This window comes from Geotrypetes seraphini, chromosome 4 (genome assembly GCF_902459505.1).
Source record: "Geotrypetes seraphini chromosome 4, aGeoSer1.1, whole genome shotgun sequence".
NCBI classification, from domain to species: Eukaryota; Metazoa; Chordata; class Amphibia; order Gymnophiona; family Dermophiidae; genus Geotrypetes; species Geotrypetes seraphini.
The window spans coordinates 246,705,880-246,721,216 of NC_047087.1; the positions used below are offsets into that span (position 1 = coordinate 246,705,880).

The following is a 15,337-nucleotide window of genomic DNA, read 5'->3' on the forward strand; positions in this document are numbered from 1 at the left end:
GGGCTTTTGTGTATGTTAATAAAAATGCATCTGCCTTTCACATCCGAGTCAGGTTTTGGCTTGGTTGTAGAGTCCTGTGTCTGGGGATTGCTGTGCTGATGGTACATCTGCTCTCTGTAAAAATCATCTATCCTGATTAATTTTCAAAGCCTTGAGGGTCCCAGGCTTGCAGGTGCCATTTATTAAATTAACCACCCATACTGTGGGTGGATCTTCTTGCATTTTACTTTGCTGCTGCTTATATTGAAGATCATACGTTGGCTATGCCAGAAAGAATTTGGGATGAGGTTTGTTTAGTGAAAAGCTTCAATAAAAAAAATGTGCAAAGTTTTATTAAGCGCATTCTCCTAGCTGTGGTAAACTTGAGAACAATCTGTATATTTATTTGTACACCTTTAGCCTGCCCTATCATCATGATTCTGGGCATGAAACAAAAAAAAAATATTTATAAATAAATAGAAAATATAAAAACAAAACAAAACCTTCATCTAGAGGGTTTCTGTTTTCTAAGAGATAGTTATTTCCCATAGATGTGACTAACCTGTGGTATCTCAGTATTGCAGGTTACTCACTCCCACAGTATCCGTAGAAGTTTTGTTAGTCGGAAGCCCGAGGTCATAATGCCATTGTACAGAATCATGGTGAGACCTCATTTGGAGTACTGTGTACAATTCTGGAGGCCACATTACCGTAAAGATGTGCTGAGAGTTGAGTCGGTTCAGCGAATGGCCACCAGGATGGTCTCGGGGCACAAGGATCTCTTGTACGAGGAAAGGCTGAACAAATTGCGGCTATACTCTCTCGAAGAGCGTAGGGAGAGGGGAGACATGATTGAGACATTTAAATATATCACTGGCCGTCTCGAGGTGGAAGATGATATTTTCTTTCTTAAAGGACCCTCGGCCACAAGAGGGCATCCGCTGAAAATCAGGGGCGGAAAATTTCATGGCGACACCAGGAAGTATTTCTTCACCAAAAGAGTGGTTAATCATTGGAATGAACTTCCAGTGCAGGTGATCGAGGCCAGCAGCGTGCCAGATTTTAAGAATAAATGGGATGCCCATGTCGGATCTCTAAGAGGGTAGAGTTAAGGGGATGGGTCATCAGAGTGCGATCTCTCAGAGGGTAGTTAGGGGGGAGGGTCAATAGAGTGGGCAGACTTGATGGGCTATGGCCCTTTTCTGCCATCATTTTTCTATGTTTATATGTTTCTATATATGCTTTCAATCAACCTCACAAACAGCATTATTCATACTGCCCAGGAGCATCGAGCCACTAAGCTGTAGCAGGATGCTCCTGGGCCACTTCTTAAAGGGGACACTGTGTTCAAAAAATTGCAAAGACAACTCTAAAAGGTAGGGAACAAGGTGAACTTTCCCCTCTTAGCGTCTTCTCCTGTATGGGTCCTTTTTGTCACTTTTAGACTGCTGGATTGCCTGTTGTATGAGGGAAACTGTGGGAGCCTAGGAGCCAGGGCATGTTTTAATGGACTGAATAAGTTTTGGATAGGTCTTTGGATGATTGGTCAGTGGTGGATCTGGAAATGGCTAAGATAATGATGGAGTCTTCCTTCCTCTTGGATGCCTTGCATGACCTTTTCCACACTTCTGCAAAGTCCATGGCTCTCAGTATGGCTGCTAAGAGATCCTTGTAGCTTAGATGTTGGTTGAATGGTTGGTTGGATCAGTTTAACAAATTGAACAGTAGCAAATCACCTGGACAAGATGGTATATGTTCCAGACTGCTGATAAAATTGAAAAATGAACTTGCAGAGCTGTTAGCCATTTGTAATTTTACTCTAAAATCCAGCATAGTACTAGAAGACTGGAGGGTAGCCAATGTGGTGCCAATTTTTAAAAAGGGTTCCAGAGATGGTCCAGGAAATTATAGACCTGGAGTCTGATGTCGGTGCTGGGCAAAATGGTAGAAATTATTATAAAGAACAAAATGATAGAGCATATACATTAGCATGGATAAATGAGAGAAAGCCAACATGGATTTAGTCAAGGTAAATCTTGCCTCACCAATCTACTGCATTTCTTTGAAGGGGTAAATGAATATGTGGATAAAGGTGAGCCGGTTGATATTGTGTATTTGGATTTTCAAAAGGCATTTGACAAAGTATCTCTTGAAAGACTTCTGAGGAAACTAGAGAGTCTTGGGATAGGGGGTATTGTCCTATTATGGATTAAGAACTGGTTGAAAGACAGAAAACAAAGAGTAGGTTTAAATGGTCAATATTCTGAATAGAGAAAGGTAAATAGTGCGGTTCTCATATACCTAAACAAAAGCTGTGAACTAAAAGGGAAACAGTATAATTGGCTGCAATGCAGTTGAAGGTAGGAAAAGCCTCAGAAGCCCATTAGGGAAGAACCCATCTCTAACTAGAGAGGGTAAGTCACTTCATCAGCATAAAAACCTCCTTCACTTAAATATCAATTCCTCTCATTCATAGTTAGCTGTTAATCACATTCAACACAGTCCTACAGTTTTAGTAGAGGGATCAAAACAAGTTAAACTTATCTTCAGCATGTTATGGCAATGGCTCCTGCCTCAATCAACGATGGCCAAGCATTTCACCTCGTGGCTGCCTCAGGGAAAAGGAGGGCGAAGCCTACAAAAAAACATATATTAATTTGCCGTTACTTACTGTGCAAACGAAACTGCAATTTAGAACTTGCCGTTTTCACTTACTTTCACTTCAACACTATTGTACTCACAATGTCCACGCTGAGAAGGATGTGTGGTGTCGACTGAGATTTGTTTATAAGCCCAACCCACTACTGCCAGCATTGGCACATCACACATGAAACTCTAATGTACTGATGTTTCCCTGTATGCTAGAAAGTGATTCTGATAGCCAAATAAACATTTACTCTGATGCCTATTCCACAACAGCCCCAAACCTATAGCAAGTCTGTATAATTAGACAGACCATACAAAAGGCTAAAAAAGCATCTAAGTCAAAGCTTACCAAGTTTTCTTTCCAGGGGTTGCTTTGGTTTAGTGAAGAAATGGATAAGTTTGTCAAGAGTTTTGGAGGCATAGAGCACTGCAGAAAGAATACTTCCGAGGCAAGCAGATGGCAGGAGGCTGGCTTCATTGCGCCTCTGGCTGCCTGAAGATTTTAAAATGCAGTGGCGGGGAGCTGGTAGATGGGAGAATCAGGAACTGGGGAAAATTCAGAACCAGCTGAGAGGAGAGGGGGCTGGAGTTGGAAATAAGAGAAGGACAGATGCTGCATGGGGGGGGGGGCATATTCTGCACAGGCTAGGGGTTAGGAAGGGAAGAAAAAAGAGATGCGGCTGGTGGGTGAGGGAACAGGAAAAGAGAATTGTTGGATATAGGTGTGGAGTGAGAGGAAAAGACGGTGCACATGGGGAAAGGAAGAACGAGGAAAATTGGGCATAGAGAGAAAGAGAAGTGAGGTAGAGATGCATGAGGAACAGAAGGATGAGAGGAAGAAATGTTGGATATGGTGGTGAAGAGGGAACAGAGGGACAGATTGAAGGGGATGCAAGGGGGAGGAATGTTGGATATAGTGATGGAGGGAGAAATGTGGCATTGTGCTGGAGAGGGTTGATAGGAGAAATGGGCATGGGGCTGGTGGGCAGTGGTGAAAAATGCTGTACATGCTCCAGGGGATGAGAGAGGGAGAAATGTTGGATGTGGCAGTAGAGTGGGTGGGAGAGATATCTGGATGTCTTAAGACAGATGGACAGTGAGAGAGAGAGAGAGAGAAAGGGAGACATGTAGTCAATAGGGTGGATGAGAGAGGAAGAAAAGTTGGACTCATGGAGGAACAGAGAGAGAGATGTTGGTTGAGGAAGGGAATGAGGTCCGAAGGAGATGAAGCATGCAAGCAAAAGGCAGAAATAAAGAAATATTGGATGCAGTAAGAAGGAAGTGTAACCAGAGACTCATGAAATCACCAGACAACAAAGGTAGGAGAAATAATTTTATTTTCAATTTAGTGATAGAAATGTGTCTGTTTTGAGAATTTATATCTGCTGTCTATATTTTGCACTATATTTTTCTATAGTTGTTACTGAGGTGACATTGCATATTTTAAAGTCATCTGCCTTGACCTCTTTGAAAAAAAAACCCCACAAATATAAATGCTAAATTAAGATTTTCTCTGTGTACCATGTGCTTTGTGTTTTTTAAATTTTGTGGTTACCATTATGTATTAATAAGATTATAATGTGTGTGTTTTAAAAATGGATGGAAGAAATTGCATTACAATTAGTACTATTATTATGGAAGTGAGGTTTGGGGCAGAGCCTGGTTGGGTCAGGGCGGAGCTTGGGTGAGGGTACTTTGCTGATATTTATTAGACTTAGGGGGTACTTGGCTTGAAGAAGTTGAGAAACACTGGTCTAAACAAGGTCTCATCTTGCCTTCTCTTAAAGTGCAAATGGTAGCCTTGGCTTGTTTTCAGGGATTAGTCAAGGGTAAATACCAGGCCTCTCAAAGGGACATGATTTGATTCTTCCATAGTGTCTGGCTGATCTCCGGTGTGACCAGTGGCTCCTTCTTGGGATCTTAACCTTGTTTTATCAGTCTTAATTGAAGCTTTCTTTGAGCCCTTAGTTTCCTGTAATCATAAGGAACTTACTTTAAATATGATTTTTCTGGTGGCCATAACTTCAGCGAGGTATATTTTGGAATTGCAGGATCTCTCATGTATGGAGCCATTCCTGATTTTCTCTGAGGAGAAAGTGGTTTTACAACCAGTGCATTCTTTCCTTCCCAAGGTTGTGACAGTTTCATCTGAACCAGTCAATGGTGTTGCCAATTCTAGGGTTCAGTTCTTGGGCTTTTATTTTGTAAACAATATTGCTGAAGGACTGTCTGGTAAGATTTGCCTCTTTGTGGATGATACCAAAATCTGCAATAGAGTAAACAGCCCTGATGGTGTGGATAACATGAGGATAGTGTGAAATTTGTCAGTTAAGATTTAATGCTAAGAAATGCAAGGCCATATATATTGGCTGCAAAAACCCAAGGGAACAGTACAGTTTAGGGGGTGAAGAACTTTTCTGCACGAGAAAGGAGCAGGACTTGGATGTGATAGTATATGATGATCTTACAGTGGCCAAACAGATTGAAAAGGCATTGGCGAAAGCCAGAAGGATGCTTCGGTGCATAGAGAGAGGAAAGGCCAGTAGGAAAAAGGAGGTGTTTATACCCCTATATAAGACTCTGATGAGACCTCATTTAGAATATTATGTACAATTTTGGAGACAACACCTCCAAAAAGATATAAACACGATGGAGTCAATCCAGAGGAAGGCTACAAAAATGATTAGTGGTCTATGTCGTAAAGCGTATGGGGACAGACTCAAAGATCTCAATATCTATTCTTTTGAGGAAAGGCGGAAGAAGGGAGATATGAGAGATAACCTGGGCAAACTGAAGCAGAGGATACAGAAATGGTAGCCACTGTATCAAGCAAATGTAGCCACTGTATCGAGCAATGGTGCGCTTACATCTGGAATGCTGCGTCCAATACTGGTCGCCGTACCTTAAGAATGACATGTCGATACTCAAGATGGTCCAGAGGAGAGCAACAAGGATGATAAAGGGCATGGAGAACCTTTCATATGCTGAAAGGTTGGACAAGCTGGTGCTCTTTACCCTGGAAAAGCAGAGACTTAGAGGGGACATGATAGAGACTTATAAAATCATGAAAGGCATACAGAAGGTGGAGAGGGATAGATTCTTCAGACTAGCGGGGACAACAAAAACAAGACATCATTCAGAAAAACTGAGAGGAGACAGATTCAAAATGAATGCAAGGAAGTTCTTCTTCACTCAGAGGGTGGTGGACACCTGGAACGCGCTTCCAGGAGAGGTGATAGGACAGAGTACAATACTGGGGTTCAAAAAGGGACTGGATGACTTCCTGGAAGATAAGGGGATTGCAGGGTACAGATAGAGGGTTACTTTACAGGATATTAAATGAATAGGGTATGAACGTTTTAGGTTAGGAGCACTTACAGGTCATGGACCTAGGGGGCCACCACGGGAGTGGACTGCCGGGCACGATGGACTCCTGGTCTGACCCGGCAGGGGAAATGCTTATGTTCTTATGTTCTTAAAATATCAAATAATGTTACTCACCAGGGGTGGGTGGTTTCCCAAGGATTCACATTTAAATCTAACAAAGGGAAAAAAAAGCCACAATATCCAGTCCAACATGCAGCAATCACAATGATTTCAAGCTGCTATCGGCATAAAAAACTCTACTTAGAAAATGTAGTCATCAACAGGGTAATACACCCACCACTACATTTAAATATCCCACCACATTTAAATATCTTCATGACATAAATACGTATGAGGTGAGTCTCTTTCAATTGAAAGGAAACTTCAGAGTAATAGGGCATGGTTTGCTGTTTAAAGGTGATAGGCTCAGGGGTAATTTAAGAAAATATTTTTTTATAGAAAGGGTGGTAGATGCGTGGAATAGTTTCCCAGTACAGGTGGTGGAGACAAGAACTGTACCTGAATTCAAGAAAGCATGGAACAGACATGTGAGATTGCATAGGGAGAGTTGAAGATATTGGATGTTGTGAATGCACAGACTGGATGGGTCATTTGGCCTTTGTCTGCTGTCATGTTTCTATACAACTTGCTAAGGTCCACATTTATTTGCATTCCCAAATAGCACAGTTGCTTTCCTGTTCAGTTGAATAAACAAAAATAGGGCAATAAACTCAAAACTTCCAAGAGTTGAGTGATTAAAAGAGGTATCCTGAATTCAATGAAATAATCACTCTTAGTGCTATTCAAAATGTACTGTTTTTAAACTGCATACAACTGTTAATGAATTGTATGCTCAGAGTAATGGAGGCAATAACAGGGGAAAAACCCCAACACTACTACCTCACCACCCAATCATCGCATACTCAAGAACTTGTTGTAAAAATGCGACTGTTTGAATTATTTGCATTTTGTGCCACTAGGGCTACACTCTTTGCTCTTATAAGTTGAATAATTTAAATCTGAACAGCAAACTTATCTTATAGCTTGCAGGTTCCGATGTGACACATTTCGTTCCTGCTTCAGGAAACCGAGATGTGCAAAATTTTTCTAAATATATGGGTGATATAGACTCAGAGATTTAACACGTCTTGCATATCAAATCTGTGTCTTGATATGCAAGACACATTAAATCTCTGAGTCTATATCGCCCAGATATGGAGAATGCGGGGATGGTAAGAGGATGGAGCTAAGAAATGTGCTTCATTGAGGGGACATGTTGCGGGGAGGGAACGGGGATGAATCTTTGTCGCCATATCATTCTCTAATTTTCCCATCTATGCCAGTCTGGAGGGACAAAAGGAAAGTAAATTAGTATGTAAAACCTAATTTCTCTATGAGTATTCTTTGTGGATATCTTGAAAACCTGACTGGCTTGAGGATTGGGAAGAGAGACCCTGCATTACTGTTTCTACTGCAGTACCTTAAATTAATATCTTTATACTACATGATATAATGTATCTTAATATACATTAAGAGGCATTATGACCATAATGGACCTTAATAATTACCCTTTCAGTTCGTTTGCAGATGCATTGCTGCCATTCAGCTCTCTTCCTACAATCTAGTCTTGGTTTTATTAATCTCCGTGAAGTCAATATCTGAATTTATGTTGGCAAAAGCAGGAAAACTGTCAGCCTGCTTAGAAATGGTTTTGGTTTGTTTTGTTTTTTTAAAGAGTTGATTCATAGTGCCTCTTTGTGGCTTTAATTCTGGAGGTGGAAGTGGAATTCAATTCATCTTACTGTTTGTAACCAAATGTCTGACAATCTCAAACACTACAATTTGATTACAATTCCTAAAATGCACAAATATTTAAAACTGAAACAGAAGCCTGCATGGCATCAATAACCTAATCGCTTTAGGGAGCTGGAACACTGCAGTTCATCACACTAATAAATGTTGCCACTATGTACACAAGCAACTCTACTTATAGTTAAAGTATGAAGTGCCAGATTTGCTTTGCAGAAACATCTCCAAGTTAGTTACCTAACCGATTTAATTAATGTGGATTTAAAATTTAATTATGTGCCTTTCCAAATCAAGACGCATTATGTAGTCCTTTCTCTGCTTTTGGGATTTAAAATCTAAGTTGTGGTTGAAACAGTGGAGGAGAAACTGAGGTCACCAGATGCATTCAATCACTATATCTCAAAAATAGCGAAACATTGACTTTGCTACCTAAGGAAAATTGGAATCTCTTTTGTGATTCCTAAACCAAAAAGCAGCCAAGCTTTTGTTGAATGAACTTATGACTTGCTAATTGTAATTTCCTACTGGCCGGCTGTCCACAATATCAAATAAAGTATTTTCAGTTAATACAAAATACAGCAATTTGCTTACGAACCCCCTTCTTTACAAAGCCGAGCTAGCGTTTTTAGCACCGGCTGTGGCGGGAACAGCTCAGACACTCATACATAATAAAGAGCCTGCTAGTGTGGCTTTGTAAAGGAGGGAGTATATGATGCTAGCTGCAAAGATTATGTGACCCCCCTTTGCTTTATGAACACTATTGGTGATCTACACTAGTGGCCAAAATTGTGGAAACACCTAGAGGGGCATAATCGAAAGGGACGTCTAAGTCTGTTTACGTCCATCTCGCAAGTCGTCCAAAGTTAAAAAGAGCCTAAGACACATTTTCGAAAGATACGTCCAACTTTTTTTTACTTTCGAAAATCGTCTAATTATATGTCTTGCTGATCTGATCGTCCAAGCCGCTAAATCGTCCATCTTTATACCACATTTCCATCCAACTTTCTGTCCAAGTCCAAAACACCTAGAACAAGTCCTGTTGGACGTGGGAGGGGTCTGCAAAGTGATGGATTGAACACCCAGACATGCCACCTAAATAGTGGGGTACCTTATTGAGCATCTCTCCTGCCGTAGGTCGCAGCAGTTCGGGGGGGGGGGGGGGGGTATTGAGATCGTGGCAGGGGACATGAGCCATCTCTCCTGCTGCGATCATTGTGGTGGGGGGGTGGGCAGGTTGCCAGGGCTGCTGAACTGATCGCGGCAGCTGTAATCAGCTCAGCGGCCCCTATTCAGAACTTATACCTGTTTTAAGTTAGAACGTATAAGTTCTGACTGGGCAACCTGCTCAAGTTTTTGGTTATGCTTGCTGTATGACTAAGTCTAGGTCGGCCCACCTCCCACCCTTTCTCCTCCTCTAAAAACGCCTCTTTTCACTCTAGGCATTTAGAGGCAGGGGAAAGGCCTAAGCTGGTTTTAGATATGTCTAAAACCAGCTTTGATTATTGGTACTTGGACGATCTGGCTTTTTGATCATCCAAGTACCGATTTAGGCCACTTTTTGGATGGGTTTGTTTTTTTTTTATTATGAGCCCCTTAGTGTTTTAGTAAGTGTATGCTCCTCCCCCCCCCCTTTTTTTTTTTTTTTTTAATTATACTTTTGTAGAATTTTTATTTTCCTTTTTTTCTGTAAACCGCTAAGGATTTATTTAAGTCATATGTCAAATACAATAAATCTGAACTTGAACAAAGTAGTACAAAATAAAGCACAATTTGGCAAGAACTGTAGCATTATGACGCATGATAGTACATGGTTTGCGTAGTAATTCAGGATGAGGCAGGGCATGGTAAGAGCTGTACAGCGAAGCATAAAAAATCGTTGATGGTTAGTGCTGACACATAGTTGAGTGTAGAAAGTAGTTATTAGTGCCTAGACGGATACTAATCCATGGGAGTTTAGAGAAGGAGGTGGGTTATATTGCTTTTTGAGTTCAGGGTGTGGAGAAAGAGGTGAGGTTTATTGTTCAAGAATTAAATGTAAGATCCTCATCTTGGCTTAACGGGCCTTCTATACTGGTTTATCATTATTTATTTAATTCATTTTCTATTCTATTTTCCCCAAGGAGCTCAGAACGGGTTACAGGTTAAACATACATAAAAGACAGTTAACAGGTTAAAATATGACAGTTAATAGTACAATTTTATGATACAAGGTTGTGTATACATACTAGGGGTCTAATACCTAATATAGAGTTCACAGGTTACAATTTGCCATAGTTGTCCTTAACAATGTAAGTTTTTCAGTACAAGTTTTTATCCTAACTAGACACACATAAGTATCTAATACCAATATACTTAGAGAGGAATAATAATAATAAAAAAAATCTAAGTCCGATTTGGACATAGGGTGTTAGTCACCCAAAGTTGGCAGCGGCAAAATGTCCATTCTCAAAAAGTATGTCTAAAATTTTTAAAAAAAATTTTTTAATTGTCTATCTGTACGTCTAGGCGTTTGATCGTCCAGACAGCCACAACAATTCGTCCAAGACCCAAATGCCCACAACTTTGTGGGGATGCAACGGGGTCAGTGAACACTGGGGGAGTGTGTGTAGATCTTTAATTTGTCTCTGCAGTGGATCTTTACATTGTCTCTGCAGTGGTTATCTGCTCACTTTCAATACCTTTTGGGCACTTATACCTGTTTTTACAACGTCTAGCTCACAACGTATAAGTTTTGCCTAGGCAGTCTCGTCAAACATTCGATTATCCCTGCAGGATTACTAAGTCTAGGTCGGCCCACATCCCGCCCACAGCCCACACTAACCACTCCTCCAAAAGCGCCCCTTTCAGCTCTGGTTGCACAGCGGGATTCAGAGGCCTATAATGTCCCTGGATACATCCAAAAAACTATCTTGATTATCGGCACTTGGACGACCTGTCTTTTAGATTGTCCAAGTGCCAACTTGAGTGGGTTTTAAGACGTATGTAAGTTTCAATTATGAACCCCATAATGTACCGTTACATGTTAAATTTGCCATAGTTACAGTGGAAGATGTTTCAATACCAGTTTTTGGAGGGAAACGAGATGGCTAAGCAGAAGGCCTGAGAGTAGTGAGTTGTAGTAGTCTAAGTGTGAGGTGCCTAAGCTGTATTCTGTAAATGAGTGTACTGTGTATCATATAACCCACATCTGTTGTCATTTACTTTGATACTATGCTACTGAATGTAATTTGCTTTGAACAGACTATGAAAAGGTGTGCACTAAATACAAAATTTATTTCTGTTTTGTATTTCTCTCTCTCCTCATCGCCTAAATATGGTTGAGTTATATTAGAGAACCCTTGTTTTGAGGTATGCTGATATTTGCCTGTGTACCTTAACAGGATGGATTCACTCCACTGGCAGTTGCCCTGCAGCAAGGCCATGACCAGGTGGTTTCCTTATTCCTGGAGAATGACACAAAAGGCAAAGTGCGTCTCCCTGCCCTGCACATCGCCGCCCGTAAGGACGACACCAAGGCTGCTGCCCTACTTCTGCAGAATGACCACAATGCAGATGTAGAGTCAAAGGTTGGTTCTGGAAGCAGATGTGTTAAACAGGTTGTAACCATGCTGGTGCTTTAACAGATAATGCATGTTCTATATGTGGCTTCTCAGCCTATGTCAAACACAGGGGTGGGGGGGGGGGGTTAGCCATGAATTGAAGATAGGCCCTTCTTTGCCTTCTGGGCTGAGAGTGCTATTGAATTTGTATGTATATACGGGAAATAAGGTTGATATTCTTACCACCAGCTCCATTATAGATATTATTATGAAATAACCAATGTAAAGAAAGTAAGATTAAAATACATTTTATAATTTAAAAAAACCTAACAATTTTCTGTAGCTATATACCTGACTACTCTCGACTCGCTAATGCAACTTGAAAGTCTTTTCTGTAACATCGCTGTCTGTGCACAGTCTCTTCCTCTGTAAACCGCTCTGAACTGCTGTGGTATTCTGGTATACAAAAATAAAGTTATTATTATTATTATTATTCATAGAGGCAAATACATGCTGCACCTGGTCTTCCAAGCTTGGAGATTGTTTTGCTTTTTATCTCTTAGTTTTTGTTACTGTCAGTGTCAGAATTCATGTAATCTTTGCATTTTCCAGGCAGTTTATGGGGAAAATTATGCCCACCAACCTAGTTGGAACCTGTCTTCTGCAAGGAAGAACCCCAGATCTATTTTTCTAATCCCACAGAGAACAATGTGATAGCATTAACTGCCTTGGACTGCACACCTCATGTTTACCTGACATTGTGAAAGATTACTTTACTGTAATTTTTGCATGTGGACCCAGGGCTGAGGTCTGAAGCATAATGTAAGAGCCATATGAAAATATAACATAGAAACATGATGGCAGATAAAAGCCAAATGGCCCATCCAGTACTGCTTGACATACAGAATCAGGGCTAGGCCCCTGGCTTAATACTCACACATTAAACCATCAGGTTGAGAACCAAGGTTCAGTTTCGTGTTCAGGTCTCTGCTACCTCAGACTGGCTGAGTCTGGAGATGACGCAGAAATAACATTCACAGTCATCACGCAATGGCGACACCTGAGCTTAGGGGTTGCGGGGTTTCAGAAAGAGACCCAGAGCATGACGCCTGCCTGAATGTTCTCATAGCAACAAATAAGGATTGCTGCATATGAAAGCTTATGTTACCAGATCCCAGCCCTGGTTCTGACTGAGCTGAAAGCCCAAGAGAGGGAACTGTGCGGGCCCAGAATCAATTCACATTGTACAGTACATGGCCTCGGTCTGTAAAACTTATAAAGGTGGCCATTACAACTGTCATTGTGATGTCACAGTCTGGCTTTCTCTCTGTGCCTATTGTGTCAGCTTCATGTCATATTTATAGTGTTTGCCATCATAAAGCTTTTTGCATCCATGTCACCTTTAGGAAATTAACCATTCATTTTTTCCCCCTTTGTGCTTCCAAATGTGTTCACCTAGATGGTGGTGAATAGAACAACCGAGGTATATATAACTGCATATACAAGTAGTTTGCAACGTCACTTTCCCATTCTGTTCTGCTACTGCATCATGGTTTCCTGTTTCTCTTTGCATTGGCCTTTTATTTAGGGCTGATATTTTGCTTTAAACAAACAAAGTGGCATGTGCTAGAGCAGACACTAATGTAATTACCAGGGCTTTCTGCAGCTGAAAATTGAGCTTATAAGTTAATTCTTAGAACGTAATTGCCATCATTAAAACAACATATAGAATAATGGTTTCTGAGGTTCTCACAAACATATTTTATCCACTGCTTCAAGAGCTGCAGACAACCCTGTTAGCCTGTGCATCCAGGCCTGGTTATTTAGGCTTCTGCATGACACTTAACCCTCAATGGTGTCAGCAAAGAAATGACCCAAGAGAGTGACCAGAGCTCTGCAACAGTCTGAAAGGGAGTCCACGATAGCTAGCATGGCTAAAAGTTTGCTGGGGATAAACAGATGCAACTGGTCCCAAAAAAGGTTTAGAGTGTGGGTTCGGAATGAATTGGTGCATGTTTCTTTTTCCCTAAATTTCTGAGAGCGCAAAATATTTGATCTCTTTATTTTTAAAAAAAACCACCCTTAATACAGCATCTCCCTGAAACAATTCCTTCCAAGTGGTTTATAATATTAAACAATGCATCAATCTAATAACATAAAAACAAGCAAAGATAGTGGGTTACCTAAAACTGAAAATAAAGTGTCAAAGAGAGAACACCAGTGAGGCTTTTCCAAATAGGTTTTTAACCTTCAGGGACTATGGGGTGTATTCTTGACTCGTAAAAATGTCCCCAGTGGAGGAATGAGTTACAACCCTTAAAATAATCATCTTCACTGTTTAGACATCAATTTCAATGGAAAAAAAAACCTCTCTAATATGAATCTGCTTTGAAACTAACTTTGGACAAACCTCTTTTTTTTTCACTTCACTCAACTCTAATTGCATAATATGAATAGGGTTATGATGTATCTGTTCCTCTAAGAAAACTTTTTGGCCCAGATGTGCTATTGGGTTTTGCACCACAGAAGCATGCTTTTTTAACATTAACTCTCAAATTCTATGAAGTCTGCCTAAATGTAGATGCCTATATTGGCATGCCTAGCTGATGTAGGTGTTTAACTTAATTAATAGGCCAAATCGGCACTATAATTGGCAATTATCACCTCATAAGTGATGTTAATTGAATGTTAGGTGATCAAAGTGGTAGGTGCTTAGTTCAAAGCATCAGCCTGAAAGTGAGCATGGTTAGGGGCAGATTGTGGGTGTGTTTTCGGGTTAGGCGCCTGTTTTGGTGTTTTGCATACAACTTAGGCGCATGCATTTAGGGCAAGAAAATCTTGGTATAAATAGGGTGCGCTTAAAACTTAGGACACCTGGCAAAGCCTAACACTGCTTACACAGCGCTAAGCTTGGTTCTGTATAGTGTGCCTAACTATTAAAGAACCGCAATATATAGAATTTGGGCGTAAGGGAATAATTTTATCTTTATTTTTTCATTTTAAAATTACACCTCATATCAGGTGCTAGAATAAAGGAAAACCAAGAAAATCTAAAATACTAAAGTATCTGAGTCTAAAAGGCCCAAAGCAAATTTTTCATGTTGTACTATACCCAGGCTTACAGAAAGGGAGTCCTCAAGTTTAGCCCAACTAGTGCAGCTAATAGCTTAAGCAGATCCCGGCTCAGGCCCTGCAATACTAATTGCCTTATTACTTTAAAAAAGCAGTCAGCTGTAAAGCATCAAAGAAAACATATTTAATAGAATGATACTTCCCTATACATCTACAGAGAGATTTTGAAAGGAAAAGATAAGAGAGGAATTTTATATCTACACTCACAGGTAAAAAGTGCACACATATTTTTCTCAATGCACATGATGCTGGATTTGTAAAGAAGATACAATCAGGTGCTGAAATGGAAGCCAGGACAGAACAGTTGTTCTAGAGCTCAGACCTTCCCTAATGCAGCAGTCTCCTCTGTTTGTTTGGGGGTGGTTTCCACTTGGTTGAATGGACATGAAAACAAATGTCTCCTATAGTGTTTATTGTTTGTTTGAAATTTAAAAAAAAAAATAAAAAGATCGTTTTATTTTGTCTGTTATTTTTCCTTCTAACAATGTAACTTTTCCCTTTCCCGCTTTCTTCCTCACCATCACTACCTAGTATGTCCTGTTAAAGTCTGAATGTTCACAACCCCACTCTAAATATCATTTTTATTAGTATTAGTTTTATCCTATCTTAATTTGTAAACCGGCTAGATACTTGTTGATGGTCGGTATATTAAAATTTAATAAAACTTGAAACTTGAAACTTTTTGCCCTGAGGAGCATCATCTTGCTCACTGATCATAGTAGATGCTTTTAGATTAACATCTCTGCTGCATCTACTCCAGTCCTTATCACAGTAACGAATGAGTCTCCTCCATCCATTGCACTGCCTCTACCAAAACCAATAGCATCAGAAATATTGGCAATAAATAAATAACTTCTTATATCCAG

General features: G+C 40.3%; 1 protein-coding gene across 4 annotated transcripts in view; it reads left to right on the plus strand.

Annotated features, from left to right (window-relative positions):
• The window catches only part of ANK3 (ankyrin 3), a 972,780-nt gene that overhangs the window by 578,021 nt on the left and 379,422 nt on the right, over positions 1 to 15,337 (plus strand). For 3 of the 4 annotated variants that reach the window (XM_033941649.1, XM_033941647.1, XM_033941648.1), the window contains exon 7: positions 11,181 to 11,366. In XM_033941649.1, the coding sequence (XP_033797540.1) occupies positions 11,181 to 11,366 (186 nt within the window). Of the gene's footprint in view, positions 1 to 11,180; positions 11,367 to 12,798; positions 12,823 to 15,337 lie in introns of all 4 variants that reach the window. The other variant, XM_033941646.1, reaches the window with a different exon arrangement.